The sequence below is a fragment of the Ochotona princeps genome, chromosome 3, assembly GCF_030435755.1.
Source record: "Ochotona princeps isolate mOchPri1 chromosome 3, mOchPri1.hap1, whole genome shotgun sequence".
Taxonomy (NCBI): domain Eukaryota; kingdom Metazoa; phylum Chordata; class Mammalia; order Lagomorpha; family Ochotonidae; genus Ochotona; species Ochotona princeps.
Window position 1 is genome coordinate 101787723 of NC_080834.1, and position 26109 is coordinate 101813831.

General features: G+C 41.8%; 1 protein-coding gene across 1 annotated transcript; it reads right to left on the bottom strand.

The window, feature by feature from the left end:
- Positions 1 to 1006: 1006 nt before the first annotated feature.
- Positions 1007 to 22743, bottom strand: LOC101522356 (peroxisomal bifunctional enzyme). The gene is made up of 7 exons (XM_004577727.3): positions 22595 to 22743; positions 14885 to 14988; positions 11319 to 11491; positions 8240 to 8351; positions 5682 to 5786; positions 4185 to 4526; positions 1007 to 2963 (listed from the first exon to the last, which is right to left on the bottom strand). Exons 1-7 carry the CDS (start codon positions 22666 to 22668, stop codon positions 1702 to 1704), a joined length of 2172 nt encoding a protein of 723 aa, XP_004577784.2. The 5' UTR covers positions 22669 to 22743; the 3' UTR covers positions 1007 to 1701.
- Between the last annotated feature and the right edge of the window lie 3366 nt (positions 22744 to 26109).

Genomic DNA, 26109 nt, shown 5'->3' on the forward strand with positions numbered 1-26109 from the left:
TTGTGCATGTGAGTGCTGCTGCCTGGACCTGCCCTACAAGTAAGCATAAAAGTCTTTCAAAATTAACCACAGTTCAAGCCAAATTATTGCATTTTCTTTATTTGCTTGCAAGATACTACATGGGATATAATTTTGCATGAAATCACAGGGGAAACATGGTGAGAATAAATCACTTACACTACTCTTTAGAATGTTAGTCTAATTTTATAATGCACATACCTTTCAATTGACCCATTTCAAACATACAAGTCAATTGGTTTAGTAAATCATAGCTATGATTCATTTCTACAACAATGTTAGAACATTTAAATCAACCCAAAAAGAAATTGTAGTCATACTAACAGTCACTCTCCAGTCCCCATATGTCTGCACTCCCCAGCCTTGGGTAAGCATTCCATATACATGTGAGTACAGTCCTTGGTCTTTTCTCTCTTCTTTCACAGAGCAAAATGTTTTCAAGACTCATCATGTTGTAGCAAGGATCAGTACTTCATCAGTTTTCAGGGCTGAATAATAAAGCTCATTGTATGGATGTGCCACCCTTTGGTTATCCATTTCTCTTTTAATGGTCATTTGGACTGTTTTCAATTTTTAGTTGTTATAAATCACTCTGTCCCCTTTCTGTAAGGTTTTCATGTTGCTCAGCCCCTTAGTTTGACCACACAAAACAACAAGATATAAAACTTCTACAGTCCTGTTAGACTTTAAGAGATAACCATTTTCATATGTGACATCACTAAGGTTTATCCTGACAGAGAAATTGGCACGTGACTATGTCAAGAATTATGAAATCCTAGAAAATGAAATGATCTGGAAGACTCCTTCAAACACTAAGTTAACAACTTATCACCTCCTATTAGCTCCCTTTGAAGAAAAGGAAAGACCATATTGTGCATGTCCACTCTCTGTGGAAATGATCAACAGACATGAGTGAATCCCCTGCAGACAGCAAGTGCAACTGTGGGACTGGGCCTTAGACAGGTGTCATGTGTTGAATCTGACCGTTCCTCTTTCTGCTCTGAAGCGCTGGGTTCCCTCACCACGCCCACCTGTGCTTTACCTAACCCCTCCAAGGCACAGCAGTGTCTCTCTGGTTACCTCCTCTGCTGATGTCCTTGGGCAGCTTTCCATGCCCTGTCACAGAGACCCTCACTCTGACTCTAACCTGCCAAACGCTGCACTTCACCACAGAGCACATGCACTAAATGTCAGCATAGTAGCTTCCCTAGTGCTCTCATGAACTGTCCCCAAGCCTCCCCACCTCAAACACACACCCCAGAATCTAGTCTGCCAAGTGCCAAGTGGGAGGTGAGAGCTGCTGAGAAGTTCTCCATCAATGTTTACTAGATGTATGATCTGTAGCGTTTCCCATCAATACTAAGTGTGTGAGGCTGAAAGGGCCAAAACACTGATGACTTAGCTGCAGTCATCATTTATTAACTGATGACATAGTTCTCCAATGATTAGAACATTTGGGGACCTAAACTTATTCTGGAAGTTCTCCTATCAGGTATTATGGGTATTTGGCTGACACAAATTGAACTCTTCAATGGTCTGATAGAATAGAGACAAAATACAGAGAATGATTCTTAAAATTAGGTAATAAACTATTTCTTTTATTCTATAATTTTGGCTTTAATTTGATTGGAACTCAGCTGGAATTAGCTAAAACCAACTATGAGGAGAAAGCCTGGCCCTGGATTACAGCTTACTGCTTGGGGGCCCTGCCAAATCCTGCCACTTTTTTAGAGGAGGGTTTCCCTGAGCAGCCAGCTTTTTAAGATAGTCACTGGGCTCCAGCTGAGGAATATCAGGATTCTGTCTGTAATATTTCTCCAGCTTCTCTAGAACCATGGGCAAGCCAATAGTGGATGCATAGAACATGGGCCCACCTCTGTGTCTGGGCCAGTTGAACCCATGCAGATAGATAGCATCAATGTGCTCAGGGCTGGCAGCTAGCCCTTCCTCCAGAACACGGAAGCCTTCATTGATAAGTGCGTATAAGCTGCGCTCTAGGATCTCTTCCTGGCTGATGACACGAGGCTCAATGCCATAGGTTTCTCTGTACTCTGACAGGAATTCGGAAAGCCAAGGGTCAGGTTTAGGAATCCTACCCATTGGCCCATCATACTGATACCAACCCTTGCCTACCTTCTGGCCAAATCGTCCTGATTCACAGAGCATATCAGCAATTGGGCAGTATCTCCTGTTATTCCGCTTTCGGACAGGAGTTTCTGGAGGCAATGCAGGCCCAGTAAGGCCTTGCCCTTTCCGAATTCTCCAACCCACATCCAACCCAGAAAGGTCAGATACCCTGAAAGGTCCCATTCTAAAACCAAACTCTTCCAGCACCTGATCTATCTCCTCTGGCTTACTGCCATCTTCCAACAGGAAGTGCGACTGGTCGTAATATGGTCTCAGCATTCGGTTCCCAACAAAACCATGACAGTTACCTACAACCACTCCAACCTTTTTAATCCTTTTAGCTAAGCCCATGACAGTAGCAATGGTAGTAGGGGAGGAGTATTTGTTAGGAATCACCTCCAATAATCTCATAATGTGAGCTGGTGCAAAGAAGTGGGTGCCAATGACCATGTGGGGACGGTTTGTGGAAGAAGCAATCTCATCAACATCCAGGACGGAAGTGTTGCTGCACAAGAATGCTTCTGGCTTGCACACAGTGGACAATTCAGCAAAAACCTTTTTCTTCAAGTCCATGTCCTCAAACACTGCTTCAATGACTAAATCGACATCACTGAGTTTGTTCAGGGATGAAGTTAACCTGGGTTTTACTGCAGACCAAGAACGGCCCTTTTGCTTCATCATGGATTTTTCCTTTTCCAAGATAGAGGTTATCACCTTGTTTGCGGCTTCCAGCTGTTTTGGGTCTGATTCTACTCCAATCACAGGAATCTTGGCCCTTGCAAAACAAACGACAATGCCTCGGCCCATTGTTCCCAAACCTGTAGATAAATAAAGAAGGAGAAAAAGAATGCTTCAATGGTTTGGGGAACTAGGAAATTCTCACTAGATGGAAAGCTTCTATTGCAGCATGGCATTTCAATTCTGTTGGTAAGAGAGAAGCTGAAGGAATGACTGTTATGGATGAACAGGAACAGTGGTTTGGTAGCTAAGCTGCCTTTGGGACACCTCTACCCCACCTTGAAGTGCCTGAGTTTGGGTTCTGGCTCTGTTTCCAATTTCACTTTCTATGAATTCCAGACCTTGGAGGCAGCAGTAATGGTTCAAGTGATTGGGTCCCTGGTACTCATGTGGTTGACTCAGATTGTGTCCCATCTCCCAGCGCTGGCCTGGATTAACCTTAGTCATTGTGGACATTTGGGGAGTGAAACAGTAGATGGGAGTTAACTCTCTGTTTTTCTGCCTTTCAATTAATTTTAAAATAGTGAAGAACAGCAAGAATAGAGGCTTTGGAGGGGATAGCTAGCACAGCAGTTAGGATGGCTGTTGGGATTGTAATGTCTAGCTACAAGCTCCATTTCTAATTCCAACTTCCTTCTGATACACACTAGAAAATAGGAAGTGTACAGGGTCCTTGGTCCCATGCTGAAGGCTCAGCTTGTTTCAGGCTCCTGGTTTTGGCGTGGTGCAGCCCCAGCTGTAATAGATACATGTGGAGTGAAGCTTTCTATCTGTCCATCTGTGCATCTGTCTGTCTATCTGTGTCTCCATATCTGTCTCTGCCTCTCTGCCTTTCAAATAAGAGTAGGGCAGTTGATCAAATCATAGATGTAAGAGACATGAGAAAGGGAGCAGGTATGCCACAGTAGGTTAAGTTGTTCTGTAACATCTGGTGTGCCAGTTTGGGTCTCAACTGCTGTCTTTCCCACTTCCTGTTAATGCACCTGGGAGCCGACAACTGTCCAAGTACTTGAGTGATGGCAGCCCAGCTATGGCATTGTAACCAGTTAAGAAGTGAGCAAAAGGGCTCAGAATCTGAAATCTGAAAGACCTAGAAGCAGACCCTGATACCACATGTGTTTAGGTCCCAAAGGCAAAGACAGTGTCTCCAGGTCTCATGTACAGCATGAAGACAAGTGCACAGGCTGGGTGAGAAATAGCTTAGCTAACAGAAGCAATGTTAAAGTTTAGCACAGAACCTGGTAGCCAGTGACGCTAGGCTGCAGATTTGGGAAATGCCACGAACCACCCAAGGTTCTTACCCACAACACCAACAGAAGAGATGGGCTGTGCCGATGCTGTCTTCCAGGATGCTCCAGAGGGAGTCGACCACTTACTTGCATTTCTTTCAGCAAAGAAAGCATACTGCAGGGCTCGAGCCTGACCTGATCCCCGGAGGTACATAAATAACTTGTCCTCCTCCTTGACGCCCATTTCATAGGGATACTTCACAGCAGCCTGCACGGCACGGACACACATCTCTGGGGCAAGGCACCCAGGTTGCTGCTTCCGTATCTTCATCAAGGCTTCAGTGAAAACGTCATCCATGTTGGGTAAGCTCTGAACTGGCTTCTTGTAGAGTCTGCGTGACTCTAGAGGTTGATCTGAAAGGCATAAAAAGGGACTAGAGCTTTGAAAATATTACTTAAACAAAGGGAATATGATTTTATAGTAATAATAATCATAATAACCCATTTAAAATGAATATATACTGTTACATATTATTCATCAAGACTTCATTTATTTCTTTGAGAGGGCAAGGAGAGAGAAAATAAAAACAGACAGAAAGAACCAGGCTCCCATCTGCTGGTTCACTCCTCAAATGCCTCCAATGGCTGCGGGTGGGCAAGAATAAGGTGGCGTCTGTAATCCCAGTGCAGGTCTCTCACATGAGCAGCAGGGATCCACCTACTTGCACAATTATCTTCACATGCTGCCAAACCATTATCTGCCAGCAAGCACAGCTGAGCACACCCTGTTCTGGCTGTGGTCCAACACTCCTTCCTTACAGGTTTTCTGGCAAATTTTTACCCTCTCCATTTTGCTCATTGAAAGCTGTCAACCCACAGATCAAAAAGCAAAAGTTTGAAAAGAAGGAAAGAATGAAACAAACCAAATCTCTAGGAGTGCCATGAAAAGAACTCTTGATGGAAAATGATGAGTCCATTAAGTAAGAGTCATGACCAAAGATGGAGCTCAGCTGCTAACATGAACTCCAGAGGCAAACAGCTCTACCGCATGCTGAAGTGTTATGTGCTTCTTTGTGCTTTTAATTCTAATTCATAGTTAGAAATGATTTGTATGATCAGAAATCCCAAAAGTACAGCAGAGTAGACAATGAAAAACATCTTTCTAACTGTACCTACTGGATGACCAGCCCCCACTCCAGAGGCCATATGGCCCTATGCTCATTACTCCTTATGAAAAGGTTTGCAGAACAGACAATGATTCCATGTATATATAAGTATATATTCCATCTGATCATCTCATTCTGCTACTGCAATAGAAACTACTGTGTGGGAATATGGTGATTACCCAAAAGAAATCTCCAATAGAAATCAAGAATGCTTTCTCACTTGGCAATGCAATATGTTCCAGGAGTCAAATCCCACTGATGTATATGGTTCACTAATTTTTTAAGCTGTCTTACCTTCCATCACATGAATATCCCAGAAAAATATTTAAGGAGTTCCTTACTAAAATTGGTTTTTAGTTTGTTTCTAAAACATTTTTATTCTATTTTTATTGTTACTTCTTACCTAAAACTTTCTGGATGAATTTAATCGCTTCTTCAATTGGGTCTGAAACCACAACTTCATCAAGAATCCCCAGCTTGTCTGCTTCCCTTGCTGTAATGTATCTTCCTACAACAAAACAAGACAAAATCAAATGTGAAATTAAAGGAAAAGTATTCTCTATAGCAAACAATATTATGTTTCCTGGAGACAAATAACTCTTATTAAATAAATAAGGACAGCAAGGACTAAGTAAACAATTAAGAATTGTTGTAATCGAAAGAATTGGCAGATGTAATCAGAGAACTGGGATTCAAGCTCCACTCCCTTTTTTTTCATTATTGGTCACAGACCCAAAATCTCCCTACTGGTAAAAAGAAACAATCATGTTATCCCCACCACTAAGGTGAGGGCATGTTGGGTGAAATCTAAGAGAAAATCGGCTTCTTTAACAAAATGAAATAAAGTGAATTAGGCCTGGCCTTTTCCCAAGGCACTGCTTCAGGAAATATCACTGTTGAACATAATGAAGATCAGTGGCACAGCCTACACAGTAGAATGGGTATTTTGATTTCCACATAAGGGCCACAGTAAATTAGAAAAAACCTAGTGTTAGAGCCATATTCCTGTTACTTTGATTCATCTGTGAGGTGTCAGGGAAACTTCAGAATTATATCCGGGAAAAGTTCCTTAAAGGGCCTTAATGTTCTACAAGGTTCTTCCCATAGTCTTCAAAGTCCTATGTGATGTGACTAATCCCCTACTACTTTTTCCCTTACTTCACTCCACTACTTAATCTCGTTCTTCCTAGAACTTCGTAAGTATGCCCCACATTCAGGGATTTTGTTGTTTTCTCCGTATCTCATGTTTCTATCCAGATACTGTTATGACAGGGTTCCTGACCTGCTTCTTCATTCAGATGTCTTTTTGTAGATAATAAATATGTCAATCATCTTCAGTCCCCTAAAATCTTATGTATCTCCTTTCTGCTTGGTTTTTCCCTTAGCACATATGTCCACCTAACCTCTGGTCTACATTAATTATATGATATGTCAGCACAGGTGTGTATATAGTTGTGGTACACAGGATAAAGTGACCTCTAGTGAGTCTGATCTCTTGGTAACAAAGCCTCCTCCCATGCTGAATAGGGAAGACATGGATACCGACAGAAAATGGCACCTTACTGCAAAGCTAGGTCACGACAGACATTTCTCTCTTAACTGTCTCACTCTAGTGGAGGCCAGCTGCCAGGCTGTGAAGTCATGCAAGCAGCTTCTGCAGTCTGTACCAAACAGCCATTCAGTGGGACCATTTCAGAAGCAGATCCACTAGTGCCAGTCAAACCTCAGATGGCTGATACCTCCTGACAAACCCTCGGCTAGAATCCCACTAACTACTCCCCAAATCCTGACTTACAGAAACTTGCAAAGAATCAAAACAAAAACAAAAACAAAAAAACACTACCAATTAAATCAAGACCCTCGGTGAATGGGGAGTAGAGACTAATGCTCATTTTTAAACTAACCAAAATCAACAATAATGCTTATAGTTGTTTTCTCAGTAAACTCTCCTTGATGTCAGGAATTTCTGTCAGTTCAGATTACTGCTAGAGGTCAGTTTGTCAGAGAAAATAGAAGTTGCTGCATGAATAATTAAAAATCACTTGAAAAAAAATCACTTAAAAATTATTTGAACAATGCATTTTGTTTATAGGTAGTAGAGTGAGCTCTTTCATTAAAAAAATGTGTGCTCACTTTATTGACTATTCTTCCCAAGACAGTCTATAGCAAAGTTCCCATGTTATTCTTGCCCAATTCCTCTCTTTTACCAAGTAAACGAATATAAGAATAAAAGCTAACATATTTATTATCATCATAATTACTTATTCTAAGCATATATGATGTGTATGAGGCTATTAAGCTTTGTCATATCACGACATAGTAAGTATTATTATTATCCACATTTATGAGGAAACCAAGGCACAAAAAAGCCAACTGAGTGATCCAAGTTCTTACAATTAGTTACTCTTCTTTGGAGTAACTTGTTTTATAGGTTCTTCCTTCAGTTTTAATTGAATTGAGCATCTTTTTATGTAGCTTTCAAACAACAATATGGGAATAAATTCAGAGTCTAAAGCTGTATTTTTCACATTCCCTGCTTAAAAAAACTACACTAACATATAATATCCTAATACTTGAAATCAAAACATTAGCTCATTTCCACAATAAAACTTGAAGCCTTGCCTTGAAGGGTTATCATGCTCATAATGTTTATTTATGTTATAATGTTTTAAATGTATAGGAATGAACATCCCTGTCTATGAATAGTGACTGGAGCTACAATAAAACCCAAAATTTCGCATTTTGCACACACTCATTTAGAAGGCTCTCACATTTGATCTTCCTGGTAACACTCAAGAGGTTGTTGGAGAATGTGTCTCTCTCCATTTTAGAGATGAGAAAATTAAGCATTTATTCCCTTTAAGATTATAACAGTAGTTAGTGGGCAAGCCAGGATGTTTGTTAATTCTCGTCTAGGTCCTCACACTGATTCCGACACTCATTGGCAAGGTTTGTACTGACCTGAGGTAATTAAGTCAAGGGCGGCAGGAACTCCAATGAGTCTAGGGAGAAGCTGGGTTCCTCTTGCACCAGGAAGAAGTCCTAGTTTGACTTCTGGAAAGCCAAATTCAGCCTATCAAAGGAAGGCATAAAGGCCATTACAATGCGAACATATGCTCAGAGTTAAGGCTAGAATTCCCATTGAATTTCTACAGCATGAGCAATAATGTTTCAGTGAATTCAACAAAATTTCCACAAAACAGATTAGTACACAGCCTCTCCTACTGGTACACATCTTTTCATTCAGTGAACAGCATAAACAGAGCTGTGCTGTCCTTAGTCTTTATAATGAAGCACATCTCTAGCTCCAGACATACCTTTACTCAGAATGTAATCAGCTTCAGAGAGCAAAATAATAGTCTCCCTAATGAAGCCTTACAAAACCCAGGAACCACAGCAAAGTGGAAAAATCAAAACCATAGAATGGCAGAGAACTGTTTTAAATTACATATTAGACATAGGATGGTTTCTATCTAGAAAACTGAAAGAACTTTCCCAAGCCAATAATAGATAAATAATCAATTAAAAGAGGACAAAGGATCAAGATGGACATTTCACCAAAGCAGAATCACATGATCAACAAGCACATGAAATGATGGTCAATTTTACTAATAATCAGGAGAATGTGAATAAAAAACCACAATGAGGAATCACTAAAGATGGCTACAGAGAGGGCCCGGCGGCGTGGTCTAGCGGCTAAAGTCCTCGCCTTGAAAGCCCCGGGATCCCATATGGGCGCCGGTTCTAATCCCGGCAGCTCCACTTCCCATCCAGCTCCCTGCTTGTGGCCTGGGAAAGCAGTCGAGGACAGCCCAATGCTTTGGGACCCTGCACCCGCGTGGGAGACCCAGAAGAGGTTCCAGGTTCCCGGCATCGGATTGGCGCGCACCGGCCCGTTGCGGCTCACTTGGGGAGTGAATCATCGGACGGAAGATCTTCCTCTCTGTCTCTCCTCCTCTGTGTATATCTGGCTGTAATAAAATGAATAAAATCTTTAAAAAAAAAAAAAAAAAAAAAGATGGCTACAGAGAGAGACAAGGGTCTGTGCTGGGGCATCCTGGGTGGGGCAACTGCATCCCATATGGGCACCAGGTTGAGGGTTTAGTTCTGCTTGTTCCACTTCTGGTCCCACTCCCTGCTTATGGCCTGGAAAAGCAGCAGAAGATGGCCCAAGTCCTTGTGCCTTGCACCCACATGGGAGACTCAGAGGAAGATACAGGTCCAAGACTTCAGACTAGCCCATCTCTAACCTGTTGTGGCCATTTGGAGAGTGAGCCAGTGAATGGAAAATCTCTTTCTCTCTCTCTCTTCCCCATCCTACCTTCCTCCTTTCCTCCTTCCTGCCTCCCTCCTTTTCTGTAACTCTTTCAAATAAATAAAGTAAATCTAAAAAAAAAAAAAAAAAGAGAGAGAGAGAGATGTGGTAGCCTAGTGGCTAAAGTCCTTGCCTTGCATATGCTGGGATCCCATGGGGCGCCAGTTCTTAACCAGGCTGCTCCACTTCCCATCCAGCTCCCTGCTTGTGGCCTGGGAAAGCAGTCAAGGATGGCCCAAAGCCTTGGGACCCTACACCCACATGGGAGACCCAGAAGAAGCTCGTGGCTTCTGGCTTCAGATCGCCTCAGCTCTGGCTATTGCAGCGACTTGGGGAGTGAATCAGAGAATAGAAGATCTTTCTCTCTGTGTCTCCTGCACTCTACATATCTACCTTTCCAATAAAAATAAATAAATCTTAAGAAAAAAGAAATTGCTTAGTGTATAAGAGTGACAATTTACAAAAAAAAAAGAAAGACAATAACAAGCAATGGAGTGGACTTAGAGAATACAAAACCTTCATACATTGCTATAGAAATGCAAAACAATGCAAATACTTTGCAAAACAATTTGATAGTTCCTTAAGGATTAATCACAGAGTTACCTGAGACCCATCAGATCCACTCTTGGACATACACCCAAGAAAAATGAGAATATGCCTACAAAAGTGTTACATGTAAATTTTTACAGGATCATTGTTCATAAAAGAAAAAAGTAGAAAGAAACCACATGTCTACCAACAATGAAGGATAGACAAAAATGTGTGGCTCTCCATACAATAAGATATTCATCTATAGAATGAATAAAGAACTGATTAATGATATAATACAGATGAGCCTTGAAAACTTTATGCCAAACCCCCCACAAAAAACAACCAAGAAAGAAAACACAGTGTGTAATTCCACTGACAGGAAATATTCAGGATAGGCAAATCAAATGAGACAGACAGATTAGGGGTTGGCTAGGATTGGGAAAGAAGGGGATAGAGTTTAATTACCCTAGGACGCAAAATTTCAGTTTATGGTGATGAAATGTTCTGAAATTGACTGTGATAATGGTTATACAACTCTGCAAAAACATTTCACTTGCAAAAATGCCATTTTACATACTGTTATATATTAGTATCACAGGTCTCATTAGACATGACTAATAACCTCCATTAAATCTTTTTTTTTCAGGGATAAACATATTTGAAAGTTTTATGCTGTTGTACAATAGAAGTTCATCTTCTCAGGTCTGAAGGGACACAAAACTGAAGTCATTGAGATAGCAAATATTCGATTTATTGAGATAGTCATTGAGGTGAAAGTCAAATATTTAATAGCGCATGACTCGATGACATCTGATGTGGGCCATAATACTAGAGCAGATTCTGGTGGGGCTCTCTAGTGACCCAGGAGCTCCCCTTTAGTTGGTGGATCATAGGATCAAGAGACGGCCCTGGAGCTAAAGTCAAGAGAAGTAAAAGGACAGCAGTAGATCCCAGAGTAGCAGTTACTTATCCATCAGAATAGAAGTATTTCAATACTATAGCAATCAGTATCACTGTACTCATATAGCCAACGAACACCAGTGCTAAACATATCCAAGAGTTGTTACATGGTAAGCCAACAATTTTAAATGATCATCTCTGAGGTTTATGACTTTACTTAGAACTTGCCCTAAGAAAAAACAACAAAAAGCAAAACATCACACTCCATCTCTTATATAGAAACTTAGCCATTACCTGTATTTGGGCAACTCTATAATGACAGCCCAGAGCCAGCTCCAGGCCACCTCCCAAGGCCATGCCTTCTATGGCTGCCACCACCGGCTTCTCATTTTTCAGTAATTCCTCTACTGCATTGACCAGCCCAAAGCCAAGGGGCTTAGGAGCCTGGAAGGTGTGGATATCAGCACCTGAGGACACAAGACAAGGAGAAATTAGGCTTAGGAAGACTTGGGCTTTGTCGTATGATAAGGCACCTGATCACTCTGAGGTTTCAGACCTCTTTGGGTCCAGGAAATGCTTCATCCTTTGGCTGGAACCCAAGAAAGGAACAGGTTAGCTTGGAAAATGAAACCAAGACAAATCAGAACCATCAAATATTTCTAAGTATTCTAATGTTTCCCCAAATCTATTATTCCATATGATAGTTAGCAAACCCATCTTTACAAAAATTAAAATCTCAGATTCTCTTTCAAAGACCATCATTCTGAGATTGAATCAGTTCCTTTCATTTTTCCAGGATGTTACTCATCAGCCCTATTCACAGATATTTAGCCTCATATATTTCTCAAGAGCACAAGGCATTGCAACACAAAATATCAGGAAAAAATCATATATTATATGTGGATTATAATATATATCAGTCATCTTAGAATTATGTGCTTGGGATACCTTTTATGGTCAATGGGTAATAATATTTAATGGATTTTTGGTTTAAAAATAATAAATATTCTGAAATTTTTTAATGCACACAATTATAAAGAACATAAAGATCACCATAAATATTATTACACACAGATTGAATTAATCAATACTTTTGTGAATTTTCAGTTTTCTCCCATGCATATATGTAAATAGTTTATAGCCTTTATACATTATTTAAGCCTTTTGTATTAATACCTATCTTCAGTGACAAATGTAAGAATTAAAGTTTCATACATATATGTAACATTGAGAACATGTGTAGTCTTTTTGATATTTCCTTATATTCATATAATCTTAAACATGATGATTTTTCCCTATAATATCTCTCCAGCTCAGCTTTCACTGAGTGAGGATTGTGCTATTTAATGAGGATTAAAAAGTAATATGGTAAAAATACAGTTTTTTAGTAGCAATAAATACACAAAAACTTCAAGTTTGTGAGAAATTGAATTAAAATATAAGCTTATCAAAAAATATATAAGCTTATATTGTTACCAAAAAATTAAAATATACACACGAAGAGTGTTCATAATGTTCATAGAAAATTCATATTATGAAAAAATGTACACAATTTTCAAAATTTTTACAATAAAATAAAATCATCTTTTCATTCCATGAATTTTGAATTCTCATATAGAACTGACACACAGTGAAAAAATTATATGGCAATTATTATAATTAAAATTTTGTTTTTTATATCAGGATTCCAGTAGCTATCCTTTTTAGGATAACAATAACACATTCTAAATTCCTGTGGCTATGATTAATAGGACTTCAAATTCATGTGACTTTCACTAAATGGTATAGCATATTCATTCTGGAAAAGAGGACCTTGTGCCTCCAATTCCAATGGCTTAGATTTGATTTGATTATGTTCCTTGGGACTGGTATTTTAGCATTATGTATGTAGGGGTTGGTGCCCTGGTATAGTAGACCAATCCTCTGCCTGCTGTGCTGGCATCCATCTGGGCACCAGAGATGTTGAACATCTTCTGTGTCAGGATCCTACAACAAAGGCTTCCAAATCTTTTATCTTGCATAATCTCACAAAAACCCCTGAAGAACAACTTATTATTTCTACTTTTATAGATAGATTGAAGTCCTGGAGATAAAAGAGTGGCCCAAGCTCACATGGGATAGAAACTTCCCATCCACCTCCCTGCCTGTGGCCTGGGAAAACAGCAAAGGATGACTCAGGTCTTTGGGATCATGCACCCACAGGGAGATCTGGAAGTAGCTTCTGGCTCCTGCCTTTGGACTGGCTCAGTTCTGGCTCAGCTCTGGCTGTTGCAGCCATTTGGGGAGTGAGCCAGCAGATGGAAGACCTCTCTATCTCTGTCCCTCATTCTTTCTCTTTAAAAATCTGCCTTGTAAATAAAAAAAAGATCCTTTTTTAAAAAAAGGATACATCTCTCAAAGTTCATGTATTGAAACCTTATCTCCACGTAAGGTATTAATGGGGCAAGGTAGGGACTATGCAGTTTAAGCTAGGTCTCTGAAGAGTGATTAGGATTAGACAAGGTCATTAGGCTGAAGCCTCTATGACTAAACACTGATGCCTTTATGAGAAGAGAAAGGCTAGAGATCTCTTCTAAGAAGATGGCATGCCCCATCTCAAGGTGCTGTCAGGTCCTTGGACCTCCAGAACCATGAAACAAACTCTTTTCTTTATAAAGTTACCCAGCTTTAGCTATTTCATTACAATCAAATAAAACAGACTAGTACAATGTCATAAGTTCCACCAAACAGGTGATCATTTCAGCGATTTTTGTGACATTTTATCAAACGTTTGCATCTTTATATAATATCCCAATAAATTGGTAGCTGAGAGAGCAGAGTATGAACAGACAAAAGAATTCTATCTACTTCAAGAGTCTGTAAGTTATCAGGCCAGCACAATAGCTCAACAGGCTAATCCCCACCATGTGAAGGCAGGATCCCATATGGGTATTGGTTTGTGTCCCAGCTGTTCCACTTCCAATGCAGCTCTCTGCCTATGGCTGAGAAAGCAGTGGAGGATGGTCCAAGTCTTTCGGATCCTGTACCTATGTCAGAGATCTGATAGAGGCTTTTGGCTTCCAGCTTCCGATCACCTCAGCTCTGGCCATTGCGGCCACTTAAGGAGTGAACCAGCAGATGGAAGTTTTCTCTCTCTACCTCTTTTTCTCTCTGTAAAATCTACCTTTTAAATAAAATCAAATCTTTAACAAATAAAATAAATATTCTTTAAGTTACTTATCTCTGTCTGGGTCAGTTCATTTGTTCATTTATGCACACTGCAAATTTCTCTTACAATTCTTCCTTTATTCTATTTGCTGGCATCCTGTTGTGAAAATGAACATCTCTCCTCTCAATTCCATACCACTAAATGATGTCTTTTATTTGCAGAAATATTTTAAAAATTTTTGTAAGTTTAAAAAAAATGAGATGTTGAACATCTTCTGTGTCAGGATCCTACAACAAAGGCTTCCAAATCTTTTATCTTGCATAATCTCACAAAAACCCCTGAAGAACAACTTATTATTTCTACTTTTATAGATAGATTGAAGTCCTGGAGATAAAAGAGTGGCCCAAGCTCACATGGGATAGAAACTTGCGCAGAATAAGTATATCAGTAGGTATGTGCCAGCAAGTGACACAGCCATCAGGCCTGTGATTGTATGTCCTCCAAAAGCACCGTCCAGTTCAATGACACTAAGGCCAAGGTCTTCTTTGAGCCTCTTTTTAAAATTTGTCTTTTCCTTCAATGTTTCTCATTCCCACTGAAGCCTCCTATATTTGTTGCCCACAATGAGACAGCCCACAGATCAGCTACTGCAGAATCCATCTTAATTTGGTACTGGACTCCAGAAAGTGGGAGGTAATCAGACACTAATTACCTGCACAGAACTTGCCATCTGCTCCACATAACACAATGGCTCTCACCGTATCATCTGCTTTGGCTTTTTCTAGGCCTTCTTTTATACCATTGAGTACAGACGCACTGCAAAAGAACAAAGTTACATGAAACAGAATTAAGTTTCTACAATTTCAAGAAGGGTTTCCCACTCCCAATTATACAGGCACATAATAAAAACCATACACATGTACTATAAAAACTTTCATTAATTTGGTCAACAAATGTATCTACTATGAATTAAACTTGCTGGGCCCGGCGGCGTGGCCTAGCAGCTGAAGTCCTCGCCTTGAAAGTCCCGGGATCCCATATGGGCGCCGGTTCTAATCCTGGCAGCTCCACTTCCCATCCAGCTCTCTGCTTGTGGCCTGGGAAAGCAGTCGAGGACGGCCCAAAGCTTTGGGACCCTGCACCCACGTGGGAGACCCGGAAGAGGTTCCTGGTTCCCGGCTTCGGATCGGCGTGCACCGGCCCGTTGCGACTCACTTGGGGAGTGAAACATCGGATGTAATATCTTCCTCTCTGTCTCTCCTCCTCTCTGTATATCCAGATTTCCAATAATAATAAAATCTTAAAAAAAAAAAGAATTAAACTTGCTGCAGAAATTCACTAAAAAGCACTTATTTTCCTGTACTTTGTTTTGACTTTGAGTATTTAGAAATGATGGTAATCAATTTGAAAATGTTATTAAAGCTTCTTTGCACAGTGACATGATGCACACAGCTGTATCATATTAGGTGCACTAAGTTGAGTGTCATAACACAAACACAAAGAAAATCATGTAGAAGTTCAGAGCATGATGAAATAGCTTTCAATCTCATATTGGCAAAACACAGCAAAACAAAAGAGAAAAACAAATTGCTGGGGCTGCCAGTTACCTCTCATAGGCTTTTGCAGCCTCATCCCACAATGTATTAAAAGTGTGAAAATACATTGTCTTTGGCTGGAGCCATGCTTGCCCAGAGACTGTATTTTCCAGCTTGAGTTGCTATAAAATTTGTCCCAAGGCACTAGCTCAACACAATGGAATGCAAACATATTTGGCATATATAACTTTGTCCAAGACTCCTCAAAAGACTGGATATGCTTTTTCTTTCCTTCCTTCTCCAGGTAAGAAGGGAAATGTGATGGTTATTGGGAGCACCATCTTGTACCAAGAGGAAGACGCTCCATAGCAAGAATCACAGAACAAAAGACAAAGTCAGCCATAGCATTCCAGGACATAAGAGAAATGAACACTTTCTAGGTCAATTCACTTTGCTGTCACAAACAGTCCTATTTAATCCTAACTTGAGACAAAAGCAAGGTGAGGAAAAGACAAGGCTAACTTACAGGGGAGTCATCCACAGATAGAGAGCTGATGCCAAGACTGAAGGAGAAGAAAAAGAGAGTTGAGGGCAATTCCTCTGAATACATCTTCAAGTCACAACTAGAAGCTTTACAGAGTGATTCAATGCCAAGAGAACCCATGTCCCACAGATCAAAGAAAACAGTCCACCTAGAAGCAGAAATTTTAAAGCCTTTAATTTTTTTCCCCCAATTTTTCCTTCTTTATTTGATAGGCAGAGAAACAGAGATGTCTGAGAAACTGGTTCATTTCATAAATGTCCACAAAGGCTGAGATGAAATTGAGCTCTAGGAATCAGTCCTTGTCTCCAGCATCAGAGGGCAGGAACCACCACCTGAGCCATCACTGCTGCTCAAGGACCACATCAGCAGGAGGACGGAAGCAGGAGTTGGAGCCAGAATCCAATCTCAGGCACGTCAATGTGGCACATAGGTGTCTTTAACTGACATCTTAACTTCTAACCCCTCTTTCCCAGTAGAAGCAGAAAATGAATGAGCATTAAGGAATGGAGAGGAGTCAAACCTTGGGAAAGTGATGAGGAGCTACTTAATGGAAACATAATATAACTGAATTCCAAATTAGTGTTGCCTTGGAATTCTGAGTATCTGGGATAAAATCTCTGCTCCTTAGTACCAAAGGATAAAGAAGTCTTTAAAAACATGCACATATGCTTTTCATTTAAGGGGATGTACAGTAACTGTTTCATGGAGACTATCATAACCATAGTATGTTATTTAACTTCATGGCATTGTAAGTTACTATTTTTCTTCCTGTTGTTGATTTTATATTTTGGCTTTTCATTTAAGGGAATGTATAGTAACTGTGTAATGGAGACTATCATATCCAGATATGAGGATATATTATAGTAGGCATCTCTACTTCCAGATATAAGATGGACTCTCAATGAAACTGTTTACTATATCTTGACAATAAGATGCTGGACTCTTTGCCATTGTCCATGCCTGTAATGATGGACTTATGACTACTTATGAAGAGCTATACTATAGTAATAATATAGGGGAATTCAGTGGCGGGGGGGGGGAATCTGGGGAGGGGTAAAGGAAATCCCATGGCCTATGGAATTGTATCATAAAATGATACTAATAATAAAAAAGTACAAAAAATAAAATTAAATTTAATCTCAGTGTAAAAAACACACACATACATACATACATACATACACAAACAGTAACAAACTTTTTAAAGGCTCTATGATTAAGACAAATAATCTTTAGTTAAAGCCTCAGGTAATGAAGATACTGGCTCTTTTACCTAGTTACCTTTTACCTAGTTACTTTTCACTTCTTTACCTCAAGCAAATCCAAATAAAACATCCTGTCTTCAGCTGTTTAAGTAGGAACCAGGTCTGATAGTGAAAAACAGATTCTAATCATTGCATAATATTCAAAAGTTCAAAGGCTTCCAGTCATGTGTCACTTAGTGGTAAGGATATGTTCTGACACGCAGGCTGTCACAGACTCTAACTCCTAAGACTAAAAGCAGCAAAGCATATGCCTGTACTGAACACTGTAGGTCATGGTAACACAATGGTAAAGATTTGTGTAACAACATAGATTGGAAAGAAGACAATGAATATGTAATGCGAATTTTTCAGCTCTATTACAAATTTTTGCAGCCTCTGTTATATACATTGCTTATAGTTGACTGAAATTTCATTATGCAGATCAGTAACTATATCTCCTTCTGGATAAATAAAAAAGATGGTTACAAGATTAGGCGAAATTAATACAATCTGTGCCAATAAGAAGATACAAGCTTCCACCATTCCACCTGTCCCTCTTCTTATTTTTCTATTATTCTTAACTTTAAAAAATCAAAAACAGAATTTAAAAATGAAATGGCTGACATACATACAGCTTTACTAGTTTCGAGCTGATCAGAGCAACCGAAACCTCTTCATAATGGAAAAGCCAAAGGGGTTAGGAAATTCTTTTTGTTCCTTAATTTTATTAGAAAGAAGAATGGAATCTGGAGTGAAAATAACATGTCTGAGGGTTAACAAATATGTACAGTTTCTTTGACAGTAGGACATCTTTCCCGTTTCTGGCCAATTTTTGTTTTAAGAAAAATCAAGGATCAACAAAAATCAGTTACTGACTTATGACCAGTGTCGTTTTTCTTTTTGTTTTTCAAAGACACAGAAGAGAAAAGAAATGGGAACAAAATCAACTGTATGACACGTTAGCATAGGTTTTGTTTCATGATATGTTTTCACTTGTGTGTTTGTATATTTGTAGGGATGAGTCTCTGTAAGACTAGTAGAATCTAGTAAGTGTGTGTGTGTGTGTGTGTGTGTGTCCCATGTATTAGACCATTCAGTAGGTCACAGTCATTTTACTCTGTGTGTGGCCCTTCTATAACATTCTTACTATAACAGAATATGTTGCCCACCCTCTGAAAGCCCACACCTTTCACTGAGTGAGGCATGACTGCATGTGTGGGGCAGAAACCAATACCCAAATAAGAACATTTCAATGATCTAAAAAGATATAAGTTCCCACATAAAATTAGAAATAGCAAGAGAAAAAGGAAAAGAGAAAGGGAAGAAAGCTTTAAAACAAAATTTTAAAATGGGAAACTTAAAATGGATGAAAAAAGATATAGGTAAAACATATCTGTTCTTTAATACAGAGGATAAAAAGAACACAGACATCAACAAATTTTTATACTGACATATATATTCCTAAATGTATATAATATACACACATATGTGTGTGCAATGTATATACATATAATATACATATATTCTTAATACATATATTCATATTTTAAACCTATATACTCCCATGACCTATAATAAACATACATAGGGATGATGAGTTTAAATCATCAGTGAATAAAGGAGTCTATTGTCCTTGTGTATAGTAATTCCCATTCACCTAATTATTATTTACCTTTTAACCTCAACCAAATAAACAAACTTTCTTTCATTAACTATTTTTTACCTCTTAACATATAAGAGGTCAAAATAACCTTGCTACCTTTCACTGTTAACCTAGTAAGCAAATCTGACAACGAATCATTGAACAACATCGGGAGGTCAAAAAAGCATCATTGCTTTCTGGGTAAATCATGGTTACAAAATAAGCAAAACTGGCTCATCCATTGCTACTGGGAAGAAAGACACTTTCCTATATCAACCAACCTCTCTTATTTTATTTCTTAAGTTCTTATTAATTTTCAAAAGTCAAAAACAGGAAAGGAAAAATGACCATAGCTACCATACACACAGCTTTAGTAGACTGAGTCTGATGGGATCCACAATCTCCTGGCAGGTAAAGGCCATGGAGCTTAAGCAATGACTTTCTCCTTTTAACACTGTCTGAGATGGAAAGCTGGAGGCTGGAGAGAACACATCTTGTTAGCCCTAACCAAAACAGACAGCTTCATTCACCTTGCAGGTCTTTCTTTCTGACAGATACACACTCAAGATGTCAAATCTGTGGCTTACGATTGGCTTTTTTTCATTTAAAAAAAGGGGGGGGAAAGTTGAACATAACAAAATATAGAAGAATGGATTAATTGCTATGTAAACATATATGGAATATAGGGCTTTTGTTGTTCTTTTAAGGCCTTAAAGCCACTGTTTGGGGAAACAGGGCTACTCACCAGGCTTTTCCCACCAATACAAAGAGAGTTGGCACATCTGCCCAAACCAGCAATTCAGGATTTAAAGTGTTTGGACAAGAAAATATTCAGAGTCTCTTAGGGAGTTGGTAAGACTGCATAACACTGGAAATAGGAAGGGGAAAGAAAGAAAAGGATGAAACAAGGAAAAGTATGACACACACACACTCAAAGAGCAGAGGAACTGGGCCCAGCACGGTAGCCTAGCGGCTGAAGTCTTTGCCTTGCACACGCCAAAATCCTATGTGGGTGCTGGTTTGTGACCCAATGACCCCGCCTCCCATCCAGCTCCCTGCTTGTGGCCCTACAGGGCAGTTGAGGACCCTGCACCCTGTACATGGGAGACCTGGAGGAGGCTCCTGGCTCCTGGCTCCAGCTCAGCTTGGCTCCGGCCTTTGCAGCTACTTCGGAGTGAGTTGGAGGATGGAGGATCTTCCTCTCTGTCTCTCCTCCTCTCTGTATGTCTAACTTTGGAATAAAAAAAAAAAAAAACTTTTAAAATCAAGAGCAGAGAAATTGTCAAACTAGATGTACACACTGTCACCTATAAAACACCTCAGGGAAGAACAGATAGGCAAGGAAGGGAAGATTTTGTTCTTGAGTGGAGAAAAGCTCACTGAGGCTGAAGGGAGCCTCGGCAGCAGAGCCTGCTGTCTGGGGCTTGCTCTGGCTCCCTGCCCAAATGGAACAAGGATGGCCAGCATCTCTGAAAGACGGGCATGCAATCTCCCACTCACTGAAAGCCCCTCAACGCTTACTCAAGGAGTCAGTGACAACTCTGCAGGGGTAGGAGAAGACAGCAGATGGAAGATCAGCAGGCACCGCCAGGCAAGGGGGCTGCACCCCACAACTTTTACTCCTAAAGTCTTGCTGGGCAGAGGCTGCACCAGCATGCTGCCATCAAGCGTTTCAAATTGGTACTCAGATAAGAAATGTGTCATCACATTTCTGATGTCTTCTCTTGTCAGAACCAATGAGCAGATCTTTTGTTTTTTCTGGGAATAGTAAGTGGACATATCGTCCTGCGTGATTTTATTTCTGCAACCAGTTGTACTATTAAATGTTATCATTTATATTAAAATAAAAACCTGGGGGTGGGGATAGGAAATCTCAGAGCCTATGGGACTATATCATAAAAATAAAACTCATAATATTAAAGGTAATGATAAAAATGAAATCTGATGACAGGATTAAAGATTTACTTAAGGCTAGCAGGTCTTGTGCTTTTAGTCTGTTTTTGGTCCAGTAGAATGTAATTTTTTGACCAAAGATTTTTCTGTGTAATATTTTAAAATATTTTATGTAAATAATTTTATTAATCATATTTCCTCTGGATGGGTGGTTCTTTCCAAGGCTTGTGGACAGCTATTCTTTTTACAGAGACACATAGGAATGAAACTGAATTATCTTCACACATTTCAAAGAGGCAGCACTGATTTCACTTTTAAAAGTAATGCTGGGCCCGGTGGCGTGGCCTAGACGCTAAAGTCCTTGCCTTGAACACCGGGATCCCATATGGGCGCCGGTTCTAATCCTGGCAGCTCCACTTCCCATCCAGCTCCCTGCTTGTAGCCTGGGAAAGCAGTCGAGGACGGCCCAAAGCTTTGGGACCCTGCACCCACATGGGAGACCTGGAGGAAGTTCCTGGCTCCTGGCTTTGGATTGGCACAGCACCAGCCGTTGCGGTCACTTGAGGAGTGAATCATCAGATGGAAGATCTTCCTCTCTGTCTCTCCTCTTCTCTGTATATCTGACTTCACAATAAAAATAAATAAATCTTAAAAAAAATTAAATAAAATAAAAGTAATGCTGTAGAGCCAGGTGCCGTGGTCTAACGACTTGACTTGAAAACACCAGGATCCCATATGGGTGCCGGTTCTAATCCTGGCAGCCCCGTTTCCCATCCAACTCCCTGATTGTAACCTGGGAAAGCAGTTGAGGACGGCCCAAGGCCTTGGGACCCTGCACCCTCATGAGAGACCTGGAAGAGGCTCCTGGCTCCTGGCTCCTGGCTCCTGACTTCAGATCGACTCAGCTGCAGCCAATGGGCCACTTGAGGAGTGAATCATCGGGCGGAAGATCTTCCTCTCTGTATCTCCAACTCTGTATATCTGCCTTTCCAATAAAAATAAACAATCTTGAAAAAAGCAGATAAACTACACATTTAAAAAAAAAAAAGTTACTTACATGATCTTCCAGGCCAAAACAAAACAAAACAAAAAAATCCTGCACTTCTGAACTATCTCCTTTTTTCATTGCATTAACACGAGGAGCTTACTTTTATTTTTTCAAAAATGTTAAATCACTGTTTAGCTGCTTCTTAACGCTTGTAGCCAGCATAGATTTTGTGTTGGGGACGGAGACTGGTTCAAGGTTCACCCTCGTAATTAACTCGGAACCTGTGGAATATAAAGTCCACACAAGAAGCCACAGCTGCAAGTTATCTGGAGGGTTCAGCACGCAGCGGCCGTGAGCAGAACCAGCATTTACTCAATAGCCGGGTTGCTATGTCCCTAAACCTTAACTTTTCACATGCTACCCGAGAGGAAAGTTCGCAGAGATTAACCCAGCTAACCTGGGGCGGGGCGGGGGGGGGCGGGGAGACCTGGCAAATAACAGCCAGCTGTGTCTGTCAGGGCCGGCCGGAGTTACAGCCGGCAGAGGGCAAAGTCCGGGCCACAAACTGCAAAGTCTTACCTGATCGCGTTGACAGGAGGGTTGCGAAGGCGAATCATCGCCAGAGAATTGGGCAGCCGCAGATACTCAGCCATCTTCGCTTGGTTCCCCAGAGCTCGGACGCGTCCCGCGGCCCGCCGAAGCTGCTTGTATAGGCCGCGGGGGCCGGCCCCACAAGGAGGGGCGGCGCGCTGGGCCAATGCGCTCCAGGCCCCACCCGCCGCCTCCGGGGGCCACTCCTCCGACGCCCGTCCCCTCTCCGGCTGCCCGCCTTCTGCCACAAACCCAGTCAGCGAGGACCACGCCAAACACCAGTCCCTGAGGCTGGCTCCCGGGCACATTGTAACCCTTTGTCCCACCGAATGAAATCACCGAATCTGCACATAATTCGGGCTCAGGTTTCCTGGTGCCCTGACAAGCCTGGCGCGACACAAGGAAGCATGAATAGGACATTTCTTTTCTTTCTTTCTTTTTTTTTTTTAAAGTATCTCAGGAGGTTTATCCCAGCGGGGAAGGAACCGGGTGGAGGTAGTGGAGACCAGCGGGGAGGAAAAAGGGGTAAATCGGACATTTCACCTCAGCACGGTGGCAACGGTGGGTGTCAACTAAATATTGACATCATCAGACGTGCTTGTCGCACAAATCGCTGAGGCCTGTGACATTTATTAGTTCGTCTGCCCCATCCTGCTCTCTGTGGTTTCCGAATGCATCATCCTTTCGTTCTGCACCCGGGCCCCTAGGGCGTGCCCCTTCCTCCAATTCCAGGCTACAATAAGATTTTCCTCATTGGGTTCGGCCTCTCCCGATCCCTTCAATCCAAATGCCAAGACTGCAATTTGGAACCGCCGAGTACGCTGGGCCTGGCCCTGGTCCACTTTCTCAACTCTGCCAGCCCCGCGCCGGTGACGGCACCGCCTCACTCTCCTCAGCGCGCCCGTGAAGCCCCCCGCAGGAAGCGGGACTAGCGGCATCTGGGTAGCCAGGACCCAGCCGCCAGCACACGCGGGACTCAGGCAGCTCCTGCACAGCCGCCCCAGGAGCGCAGGAGCCCCCCACCCCGCATGCTGGCGGCGCCGGCCAGGGCGAGCGCTGACACCCGTTTTCCCGCGCCCCGCAGCCGCCAGGCGGGCTACCTCAGTGAGCCCCGCCTCTCACAGCTCCGGGTCCCCTCAGCCTCCGGCCTCTCCCGCACCGTCCCTAAGAGGGACAGGGGTTCTGCCGCCGGGGGACTGAGGGGAAGACCAATCGAGCTGGAAATATTGATGAAATAAATAATATATTAAAACATTTTGCTAACATGATGGTTTTCATGCTATCGTTTAGCTAGTGTCGTAAGATTATACACATTTGGATACATTTCTTCATGAATGCCAGGTATATAAAACAACATTTCTAACAGTATTCTTGAGAATTTCCATAGTTTGGGCCAGCTTTTTGTCATATTGGAACAAATCATTCTATTTTGTTTATAATTTAATTAACTCATCCCATCAATTTAGCCAAATCATTACACCTAGGAGAATTGACAAAAAAACTGATTCCAGACTAGATCAGGCACGTTCAGGGTGGTATGGCCGGCAGGGGAATGTGGGCTCCCCTGCTGGATAATCACTCCCATTGGAGAGCATGAGTTGGGATGGGGGCAGACCAGGCAAGGCAGGGTTACAACACCTGTGGGCCTCACGTGAGCTAGATCAGGGAAAAGCCAGGTTGGGCTGACTGTTCCGACTGGGGCAAGCAAAAATTAGAGTGGGTGAGGGTTGGTTGGGCTTTGCCGCAGCATCAAATGGCAAAGGATGGCACTAGGGACTAAGTCTGTCAAGTTAAACTCCAGTACCACCTGGAGAGTGCATAATCCAGGAGTTGGGGTGGCCTAGTAGGGAGATAGTGGGCACCTCCCTCGTGGGTAACCACTTCCACTGGAGAGCACAAAAACCAGAACAGGGGCTGGGGTGGCTAGACAGAAAGGCACCTGCCAGTATGCGTGTGGGCAGGATAGTAGGTTGGTTGGGTTGAACTAGGCTTCAATGCCCATTGACAAGTACCAGAGCTAAATGGGATATGGGACAGACTGAACAACCCTGCGGTACACACTGGCAAGCATGGGAACCAGGGTAGGGAGCAGGCCAGGTGGGAATTATGGGGAGTCACCCCAACTAGGCTGCAGCTCCCACTGGTTTGCACAAGGGCCGTGTGTGAAGCAGTAGGATCGAGCTGGACTACAATACTCAATTGGTTCGTGTGGAAAACAGGGCTGGAAACAGAACTGACCCAGCAAGTGCAACGACCAGCACAAGCATAAACTGACTGAGGAGACGGACGGTGCCGCACCCTGCACTGGCACACTCACACAAGAATCAGGTTTGGGATCATCTCAGATGAAATTTCTCTGGAGATCCCTCCAACTGAACTGCTGATCTCAGAACCCCAACCATGAAGAGACTATGTCAGTCAGTGGATTCTGAATAGGTTTCATCACGATTGGAACGGCAAAATTGGCAGCAATTCAGAACTGTTGAACTATCAAAACTGCTTGAGCAGGACCCTCGGAGCGTGCCTCACATTGGGGACCTGGGATGAGTGGGAGGCTGGGTGGGGCTTTTCCCTTTGCTTCTCCCTTGACCCCAGATACAGGGAAAAAAATGATATTAGTGTGGAAACAATGGTATTACCCACTTTCCTATAGCCCTTGACCCTTTGTACCCAAATCAACTAAGTAAGATTATTAAAATTAATTAATTAATTAATAATAATAATCTGGAAAAAGAAAAACAACCTGATTCCCGGAACCTGCACAGCCACTCTCTTGCTGTCTGTCTTTGCTTGATATTAGATAATTACCGATCTACCACCCCTTAGAAGAATAATATCGACAGATTATAAAAAGTTGCAAGGAAACTTTATTCGGGTTCATTCCCAGAATGGGAGCAGAAAAGGGCAAGCTGGGGAACGTGGGAGAGGTTTTTATGCCCCTCCCAACACGGAAGCCGGCACAGGCTCTGAGTAGGTCCTATTTAGGTAAGGAATGTCCAGCTCAGTTCATTATTGGTCAGCTGGAGTCCTGTTAGCTCGGTGGCATGTCCGACACCTGCAGCACTTTCCAGTTCCTGGCCGGGGTTTGGATGATGTGTTGGGTCTGGAATGAGCACAGCCCCCTCCTTCACCCGCCAGCAGCCATCATCTGCATTTTCTTGATCTTCCATTGCATTTTCCTTTAAAGAATCTTTCACAAATACTTGTTTTCACAATTTTAAATTTTAAATTTGTTATATATCATTTTATTATCTCTTAGTACTCATCAACTTGAGAGGCAGAGCAACAGAGAAGGAGCAATAGAGAGAGAGAGAGTTCTCTTCCCAAATGACTAGCAGCCAAGGCTGGGCCAGGCTGAAACCAGCAGTCCAGAACTCCATGTGGCTCTCACATGAGGGTGGCAGAGGCCCAAGTACTTGGTCCATCACCTGCTGCATTCCAGAATGAATTAGCAGGAAACTGGATCAGAAGCATAGGAGCCAGAACATGAATCTACTCTGATG

Coding starts and splice junctions, on each gene's coding strand:
- LOC101522356 (XM_004577727.3), bottom strand. CDS start 22,668: ATGGCTGAGTATCTGCGGCTGCCCAATTCTCTGGCGATGATTCGCCTT. Junction 11,492..14,884: donor AGATGGCAAGTTCTGTGCAG/GTAATTAGTGTC, acceptor TTGTGTCCTCAG/GTGCTGATATCCACACCTTC. Junction 4,527..5,681: donor ATTCATCCAGAAAGTTTTAG/GTAAGAAGTAAC, acceptor TATGCCTTTCAG/ATCAACCTCTAGAGTCACGC.